At 39.7% G+C, this 10,111-nt stretch overlaps 1 protein-coding gene across 2 annotated transcripts in view; it reads left to right on the forward strand.

The window, feature by feature from the left end:
* SLC25A36 (solute carrier family 25 member 36) overlaps positions 1–6,575 on the forward strand; it is a 35,615-nt gene extending 29,040 nt beyond the window's left edge. For both annotated transcript variants that reach the window (XM_056358086.1, XM_056358084.1), the window contains 2 exons: positions 1,105–1,394; positions 2,149–6,575. In XM_056358086.1, coding sequence (XP_056214061.1) covers positions 1,105–1,394; positions 2,149–2,342 — 484 coding nt within the window. In that variant the 3' untranslated portion in view covers positions 2,343–6,575. The remainder of the gene's footprint in view (positions 1–1,104; positions 1,395–2,148) is intronic.
* Positions 6,576–10,111: the final 3,536 nt, after the last annotated feature.

Consider the following 10,111-nt stretch of genomic DNA (forward strand, 5'->3'; position numbering starts at 1 on the left):
CCTGTCAGCAAATTGGTGCCAGCACCCCAGATCTCCATAGTGTCTGCCGCCTAGCTTACTCAAGATCTGACATGCAGCAATATGTGCCTGGTCTTTCTCTTAGTTGTACTTGGTACCTTTTTTCCATTGCTGCCTGACATTGCAGTTTCAAACCATCAGGACTTAAATTCTGCCATCAAGCAATGCCTCACACTACTGATATAGTAGCTGCTACCACTATCTGTCTTGCTTTGACAGTATCTGTATGAGTTACTGTAACTTCTTACAAGGTTATTTGCTGGTTTACTCTGACTTGCTTACTCAGGAGACCTCTGCTGGCAGAATCCATGTGCTTCAAGTGCCTGCACTTGCTGCTGCAGCAAAGCATAGTCTAGTCAGTGTTGTAACGGCTTTGCATAGCTGTGTACAGTATGCTATGTATTTCAATATGCACGACTCAATTCAGTAATCAAGCTAAAAATGGCAGTAAGTAAGATTTTATGTACCAAATATAGCTTGATACAGTCATGTCTAATGAGCATTTTCCTTGACATCAGCAGTGGCTTAGTTGAATCAAGGAATGGTTGCCTGTGTCGTATTGGTTGGTATGCTCCCTTTGGATATGCTATTGTCTGCTGATAGCCGTGGTGCCGTGAGGCTTGCTGTTGGAACTCTTCGCCGCTGTAATTAGCATGCTGTGGAGCTGTTTTTGAAGCAAAATTTAGGATAAATTCGCTGTCATTATGCAGAATAAAATGGTTGGGTTTTTTCCACAAGTCACTGACATTGACAGTTCATTTAGGAGGCTGTTTGAAAGCATTTAGGCCTTTATTGTGTAAGACTGAAGCCTGGAGCTGTTAAACTTGTCTATGTGATACTTCTTATTCTTTAGTCACCGTATCAAGTTTGGCTTGGATTCAGTGTAACGCTTTCCTTGTGTTTAGTGCTGAAGGCCTTCAATACTTCCACTTTGTTTTGTGTGTTCTTAAACGTGTCTGAATTGGAGCCCCTCAGCATCAATGAGAGATGTTTCCGAAGTCCTCTTGTCACTCAAACAAAACTGTTTAATTATTTTCGAGTCTCAAGTGCACCAGCTTGATGTCTGTCTTGTTCTCTCCTTTTTAGGAATCGTGGAGAAAAGCGAATGAGTGCTTTTGAATGTGTCCGAAAAGTTTATCGATCAGATGGTATTAAAGGCTTTTACAGAGGAATGTCAGCATCCTACGCAGGCATATCTGAGACTGTTATTCATTTTGTTATTTATGAGAGTATTAAGAGAAAAATTCTAGAGTATAAGACTGGTTCTGCCATGGACAATGAGGATGAATCAGCAAAAGAAGCTTCAGACTTTGTTGGGATGATGATGGCTGCTGCCACTTCCAAAACTTGTGCAACATCAATAGCATATCCCCATGGTAAGTGGGGCGCATACAGCTGAGAGCCTGAATCAAATTGATAAAGGGAGTCTTTCCAGTGACACTGGAAGTATCAGGTTTTGGCTTACTTGCTAAAGAACTATTTCTTTGGCTAAAGCTTTTCATGTCAGATTCAGCGAGCCAACTTCAGTATAGTATTCAGAAATGGAGGTGGGTTTAAGTGGATTTCTAGGATGGCCTCTTCGTAGGCTCTTTTATATTACTATTTTTTCTCCAAAGGATTTGCCAGGGTATGGCCCACAGTACTTCAGGAGAAGGTCCTTTTTGACTTGGAATAGTTCTGTATACTCAGCGATTTCACATAGTTTGTCAGCACGTTCTTGTCCCCCCCTCTAGGAAAACCCGCTGTCTAGTTTAGTTTTCAGTTGCACTTAATTTTCCTGCAAAGTAGTTGTGTATATTTTGTTTGTTAATGGGTTGAGTGCTTCATTAGTGGCAACTTCCAAGATAAAATGTAAGCCCAAACAGTCCTGTTCGGGATTTTAACTAAGCAAATGAACTTTCCTTGCTTAGTTAGATATTTAATACTACCTAAAATTTAACTTATTTTCCTCTTACACATACTTGGTTTGTTTCTATGTTTGTTTCCCTTTTCCGTTTTTTGAAGAGTTTATCTGAGATTGAGAATTTGGGGAGGGGGAAAGGTTGCTTTTTAATGTAAAATCACTAACTGTTTTTTGGGAAAGATAGTGAAAAGCGGTGAATGTAACCACATGTGGTTTTCTTTGCACAGAGGTTGTACGAACAAGACTAAGAGAAGAGGGAACAAAATACAGATCTTTCTTCCAGACGCTGTCTTTGCTTGTGCGTGAAGAAGGGTATGGATCCCTCTACCGAGGTTTAACTACACATCTGATCAGACAGATTCCAAACACGGCTATCATGATGTCAACCTATGAAGTGGTAGTCTACTTGCTCGATGGATAGCAGCATGACAGGGCTTCCTAGAAGAAGGTGGAAGAGTGAACGACTGGAGTGGACCACTGAATGTCAATGCCAATGTGGTGGGCAAAAGAAAAGTTATATCGGGAACATGCAGCTATGGACAAAACGGAAGGTTGATTGTGGGCAACTATGAATAATTTTGCTGCCTTATTGTATGGTCTCTTAGCAATGTGACAAGTGGGAACTGCCCCTTAGGGAATGCCTTTATATATCTCTTAATGCAAAATCGTGACATTCTTTTCATCTGTTAATCTAGACAAGGCCATTCAGTCATCAGAGACCTGATGGGTGCGGGAGGGGGCAGGGACATAAAATATATTCTTGGGCAGCCTTATTCACATCTCTTGGTGATTGCTCTCAACTGCGTCTGTTTTGTTCTGGTTTACTGCACAGTAACCTGTTGGAAGAATGGGCAAGACAGTATGTTCATACCTTTCCATACCTGAAACTTCCATTCAGTTACTCTGAAGATACATAAAGAGACTGAGGTAGTAGTCAGCGTGTAAAGTTTTCTGTGTTGCTACCTCAAGAGAAAATATGGCGCAGGGACCCAGAACCAGAGTTATTTCTTCACTGCAAAAGGTGATACTTGGGGTGTGTTTTGGATTTTTTGTGTGCGTGTTTTTGTTTTTTTTTAAAGTTCAAGCAGTGTTGTAGGTTAGTGAGAGAGGATCTGATTGTTGAACTCTTCAGGTTATCAATCTTTTAATACTGGTATATGTGGATTTTGAGTTCTGCTGCGTCATCCTTTTTCTTTTCTGGAACTTCCCCTCCATAAGAGAGACCTAATGAAATATTCTCCTATATCATCAGTTCTCCTTGCCAGTCTGTGTCACTCACACAGCTAAGGAAGAATTTGCTGAGTGCTACTTCATAGCCTCTTAAGGATTCTGAATGTGATAAGAAATCTCACCTAGTTCAGCCTACCATTTGTGAAAACAGGATTCACTCAAATAGTTTCATGCCACCTAAGAACAAGCTGTGTTACCGTAGGTCTGGCAAATCCTGACTTGGATTACCAGTACCTATATAGAAGTACAGGGGAAGAACACATACCACCATGGCTAAGGTGACCAGAAAGCAGGAAACAGTTGAGGTTGTGATAGGTCTTTTCAGTACAGACAGCCTCTCTGCAGAATGGTGGGGAAAATTGTAACTGAGATTTTCTTGTAAGCATTCCCCTTGGTAATTGCTTTATCACTTTTTCCAACTTTTGAGCCTGTGTACTGAACTGCAAATGACAGCATAACTTTGTCCTCCAGATTGTCTGAATATTCAGGCATTGGTTTTGTTCTATAGGCCAACTGCCAAACAATGCATTGAATTCAGCAGTGAGGCTTAGCTAGTTTCTTCTGTCATAACTTACAGGGTTTTCTAAAACCATACAGCTGGGATGTCAAAATCAGAAGCTTAATGTTACAAGAACTTTTACAGCTTTCCAAACAGGTATCTTTTATGCGCACCTTGAGTACTTCTCAGTCTGTACCCAGGATCCTTAGGAGGAAAATTATCATTATAACTTGGAGACAATTGCTTTCTTCCTATAAATGCTGCTACACTGGTGTGGACAGAACTGTCCTATCAATTCTTCCAGTGTGGTACTTCAGTACACTTAAACTGTGCATTGTGTGCAATGGCTTTATTTTATGAACGACTCCTTATGCACTTTGTGGCCTTCTTATGGCTTATGACTTTTTTTTTTCCTCTTACTGGTTATCTGTAGTCAAACTGCCTTCGAAACATGCAGTTTGATTTTAAACAAAGCATGTGGTTTGATTTCTGTGTAAGCTGTGCAGGATAAAACATTTTATGCAGTATGATCTATAGCATCTCTGTTGCAGTAGTTCTGTAAGCTGTATGTAAAAGCTGGAAGCTTACAGAACAAATCAGTCTGGGTTTTTCTCATTTGTTTTCCTTTATTTTGACCCTCATCATGTTCTCCATGCAGTGTCAAAGTATCTGAGTATTTTTTTGTACTTCTCTGTACTGACTGTTCATCCTTCTAAAAGCCACCTACAGTCTGCACAGCGACCTTGCAGTGGAGGCTTAGCTGTATTAACTTCCTTCTCCTTGCAAAATGTTATCTTACCTCTTTTGGAAGACAGAGTGTGGTCTGTGATGTGACCAAAGTTGAATTTGGTTTTTTTTTTTAAAGAAGCAAGGGGAGTGACTAAATCTGTGTTCTAAAGTGGATTTTTTTCTAGTGATCTGTCTAGGAAAAGTCTGGAGTATTCATGACTCTGACCTAAGTCTCGCTGTGATGCCATTGTTCAGATAACTCGGCCAAGTGCAGGAATAGCTACTTACTGTAACTTCTGTTCTGTAGAAAGTGGATTACTCTTCAGGCCATCCAGATTATTCAGTTGTAGATAAAATATAAGTTGGCAAAGATGATATTTGGCTTTGGAGCTCATGAATACAATTAACACTTGGATTAGCCTAGGCTTCATGAGAGTTACTCTCCTCTGTTTATTGCATATGTTGTCCCTTGGTTACATGTTCATCTCCCATTAATTCACTGGGTACCATGTGCGTGCTTTGGGTGAGAGCAGACCCCCTGGAGTTGATAAACAGAAAATGTTAACAAGGATAAATTGCATATGGGAGACAACAATTAAAAGTAGACAATCAGCTTATTCCATTTTTTTTAATGGGTGTTTAAGCAATGTTTTAAACTTCAGGGGTGATCTTCTTTTTGGTTTGTTTTACATAAAATGTAAACCCAAAGTTTCTTGGGATTTTTTTATTTTTAAACTACCAGTACAAAGTTACCTCTGAAATATTCCCAAAGATCTTTAAATTATTTATATAGTTTTCTTGATATTTATTATAAAAAGTCAAAGGGAATAAGAAGATGCTACATTCAGTAATATCTTTAATGACAGAACTGAAAGGAGTGCATTTTAAACTTTCTCGTAACTTAGATGGTCATCTTGATTTATATTTGAATGTAGTGTATGCATCGCACTTTTGTGCTAGAGGCAAAGATCTTGGATCTCTGAAAAGCTCACAGTAATTAATTAGCTTGTTCATATTTCCCTTGCCAAGATGAAACTTAAATGTTATTGCAAGCTGTTCATTTTGACTCGGCAACCAGTTAGACGTGGGAAACGCTGTGAGACTACAGTTTCCTGAGCCAGTCAAGAGATGGCAGTGGAGCATGCATCCTTCAGGGAAAAGGAGCCCCTCTGCCAGGGTGGCTGCCTCCCTGTGTTACAGGGCACTGGTGGGCCCTGGGTGTCTGTGGCAGTGTACTGGGGGGACATGGCAAGCTGGCCCAAGTTTGGAAGTCCTTAAAAAAAAAAAATAAAATAACTTAGTCAATGCAGTCACACTGCTCAGCCCCTCTTTTATGCATCTGGTCCCTGTAGAGCTGTGTGAAAACAGGTGAGTTGCGGTGTGTTGGCAGAGAGCTGAGCCTAGCCTTTAAAGTGACTGATAGACCTGCTGTTTCTGTCTGAACTTCTGATCTACTAGCCTATGTTGTTTTAAAGTAGGTTTACACTAGGGATTTATGGAGGTTTTTTAGTTGTTTTAATTGTAACTGAAACATCAACCTGTGCATTTGTTTGTTGACATTGCACCTGTCTAGTTCCCTGTTTACATAATGCACTCCATATAATTCCTTTCCAATTGAGATGTTTGTTAATGACAGTTTCTGCTATTCTGTTTTTGTAACATTCCTCAGACCTGTAGCATTTTAAAAGAATGCTTCCAGAGACAAAAGATTGGAGAGCCTTTATAAATGTTGCTTCCTGTTTAAATTTGGAAAACAAGCTGAACACTGAAGTGTGCCTAGGTAAATGTATTACTCTTTTTTTCTTTTCCAACTTTCTGTCTGTTAAGACTCAATTATGTAAGTTCAGTTCTACAGGAGAGTCTGCCTACCCTGCATATGTGAATGTAATTATGCCCTCGGAGTCATAGCTAAACACTCACAAATGACAGTTTGAGAATACTTCAATGCTCGCGTGAGGTTTGCTATTATTCTTACATGTAGTTGGCTGTAAACAATGTGCATTTACTCTGTATTTATATAGGTAACTTTTTTGTTTGGATTGCTTTAAACTTCAAAGCAAATTAAAATGATATGCTTCTATTCAAATGTTGCCTTCTGTGCTAAACTCTACACTATTTTTAACCTTTTAATTTTTCTATTACTGATATATACCAGTGCCTGGACAGTTGTGATTAAAAGTGAGCAATTCATTAGGAGATCCCAGTGAATCATTTTATCTTGTTCCATTTTCAAGTAACTGAAAATAAGTTATCTGTATTGTGGCTATAATGTGTGTTTTGAAGGGGTTCATGGATGGTTTAAACCAGTTGGACGTGTTCGTGCAGTTGGATTTGAATATTGTTATCTCTGTAGAACCAAGTGTTACTGCCTGCCACCTTAGATTCAGTAACTAGTGATCAGAAAATTTGTGTCCATTTAAAATGCTAGCTAGCACAAACCACTGCTGACAAAAAACAAAGGGCAGTAATTCCTTAAAATATTCAGTTAATTGCATGTACAGTTAAAACCAAGTCCTTGAATCTGAAACATTAGATATCATTTTTCTTAAAAGTAGGTATTTGATCTGAAGTCTGTCCTCAGAATGCCTCAGAAATAATTCTGCAAATGTGTATGTAGGTGGTGTTTGGTGACTGTGTGCTGTGTTTTTTCCCCTCAATGTGTGTTCTAGAACTGAATCCTTTGCAGCCTTTAATACAGAGCCAGGCTGGATGTCTCTCACTCTTTCAGCTATTAAGAACTACTTCAAAACTTGCATTAAAACAGCACATCTGTGATAACTTTTCTCTTTCAGTAGGTATAATGTGAATTGACCTACCTTGCTGTGCTTCTGAGACTGTCTGGCTTCCAGGTCACCCAGGCTTAGAGGTGATCAGTCTTTTGGAATCAGTACAGGCAACCAGCATGCTTATCCCTGACATATCTGAAGTTATGCCTCTAATTGGCATAACTGTAATTGTCTGTAATTGATCTTTCACTTTAACCCTCCAAAAGAGGCACATTGGCAGGGCAGACCTCAGGTTAAGTGTTTGAGTGTGTTTTGACAAGTTGTGCAGCTTTACAACCTCTTCTGCTTTAGGAGTTGTATTAAGCTTGCCCTGCAAAAAAAGCATGTACATGAAATGAAGGTATATGTAAGGTCCTAATTGAGTTACGGCTTGGCATTAATACAGTAGTGTAGTCTGACAGATGCAACCTAAAAGCATGTGAGGTTTAACAATGATCTCTTTCACACAAAGAAAAAAGCCCTTGAATTTGACAATGCACTTAACACTAAAATAAAAAGGTACTTCCAAAGACAAATACTCTTCTTATCTTCTATGCACTGTTGCCAGCCAGTGTGCTTTGTGCTGACTCAGAACATCATTAACTTCTTGCACGGCTTCTATCAAAGGCAGGAAATGCCAGGATAGGAATCTAGTTCTCATGAGCGAATGGATACAAACAAAATGGTGTATTGAACTGTGGAAGGTAGATTGGAGAGGAGGAGCTTCTGCTTTTGTAGATGGAATATTTCAAGGGATGCTCTTAAGACTGACTTTACTAATGGAGACATGCTTGTTAATGGTGGAACTTCATGAAGCTAACTGAAAGATTTCAAAGAGCACCTCCAGATGGTGAAACGTACTAATTCTGGGTAGGTGTCTGTGCAAGGGGGAGTTTCCTTCCTGAACTGTGGCTGTTCAGAAGTCAGTAGCTTTTCCTGACGCGGCTCCTGCAGCAGACACTTGGGGTGGGACTGAGGATGTAAATGTTGAAATTGTCTGGTAAACTCCAGTGAGACTTGATCATCCATCCAGAATTATGAAGACAGGTGTGCAAGTGTGGCAGAAAATATTTTAAGGGTTCTGTTAATACAGGACTGTCACTATATAATTGGAGAGTAGGTCTTGTAGAACCAGTATTTAAAAGGGAAGACAAATGAGGAAACTACAGGCTCGTGTGTCTGTAGCAAGCAGAGCTCTAACTACATCAGTCCTCTGCAAAGTATGTTCCAGACAACAGAAGTAACGGTTAGCAAGTATTGATGATGTTAAAATAAGCTGATTATTTGTGGTCATCTCTATTTTGGTGAAGTTAGTGCGGGAGATCCAGTCCATGTTTTTTGTTGAACTATATGATGTGGAGCCACAAAGGAAATAACTAGATTATTCCAATGTGAGTAAGATCTTAGCTAAAGAAAATGTGTTTTGTAATGGGGGCTGTCGGATTGGTGGTGAATATGAGTATCTGATGGCCTCTGAAGAAGACTTTTGCAAGAACTCATCTTGATATTGTATTTAGTATTCTGTCAATGGTTTTGGCCAAAGGACTTGGGCTGCATTACTGTGATTTTTGGATGACTAATTTGAAATTTGTAGTGCACTAAGTTTTGAATATGATTTAAAAAAACAACTGCAAAATGCATATTCAATCAGTTACAAAATACTAATGAGAGTTGTTATAGGCCAGGAGTGTCACTTCCTCAGTTTGAAAGAAGAAAAAGACTCCAGGTGTAGTCTGTTCAAGAATTATCACTGTTACCTATTTAAAAGAAAAAGCAACCACCCCAAACAACAAAAAACCCAGCAGTTCCAGGGTGCGAAAGGGAAGCATAAACACCACTGTATGTACAAATCTTGGGCTGACCTAACTTGGGGTACATGCACAGCTCTGGTTCATCACAGCTATAAAAAGAATGTTACAAAAAATGATCAGGGAAAGAAGTGTGTGTATCCTGTCAGAGCATAAAACTAGCTTAGCCTGATAGACTCTGAAAAGGGATATATATGGTGATTTTACATGAGGAAAAAAAACTCGGAAGGGTAAGTACTATGGGTGAAAGTTCCAAGACCTGCTGCTACAAAATGAACTATTTGCTGGCTATTATTAATATCTAGCTTAAATGTAAGTTTTTAATGATCCATGTGAAACAGTTTTTAATAGTAGTGGGAGCAGGAAGGAAGAAGGCACTTCAGAGTGCCTGAACAGCATGTGAAAGGGATGTCACGATCTGGTGACCTGCGATAGCATAGACCTAAATGAGCTCTTCTACATGTTTTAGTAGGGATTAGGCTCACCTGTTTGATGGAGTTAATCACCCTGTGCTTGTGGGGTGCATGTGGCTTGTTTCAGGAGAATTTATAGAAAAAATGAACTAGGGCTCATCTTTTTTTTTTTTTTTTTTTCCCTCTCTCCTTCTCTCTTAGAATCAACCAATACCAAGAACTTGTCTTTCCAACATCCCCCTTCATACATTTATCTTGAAGCAGTTTATCACTTTAACTGAACGATATCCTAGATTTTGTTGCTGATCTGGATTTTTCCCAGTTTTATGCCACACATGGCTTTTCTGCAAGTGTTGTATTTCTGTCAGTGTCTGTCTGAGGAATGATGCTGTTGTATGCTAAGATGTTACGAAAGAAAATACTATATCCTCACAGTGCATGCAAGGAGTTGAGGAGGTTCTTGGTGTAAAACTATTTCAGTTGACCTAAACCAGGAGTGAAATTTGGCAATTCTTATACTAATATGAATAATTTTATCCTTGTTTGTTACTTTGCTCCTGCTGCATGTAGTTGTGTTGCTTCTTGGTCCCTGCTGCAATCTCCTGAGCTCATACAGTGTGCTTGGAACCTGGGCCTGGCAGTGCAGGTCCCCTGGCAGGGACCTGGGCCTGGAGTGCAGTGGAGCTGGCAGTCTGAGTGACCTCTGACCCCTGCCTCTGTGGCCTTTCACCCCAAGGTGACCCCTG

This window comes from Falco biarmicus, chromosome 13, assembly GCF_023638135.1.
Source record: "Falco biarmicus isolate bFalBia1 chromosome 13, bFalBia1.pri, whole genome shotgun sequence".
Taxonomy (NCBI): Eukaryota; Metazoa; Chordata; class Aves; order Falconiformes; family Falconidae; genus Falco; species Falco biarmicus.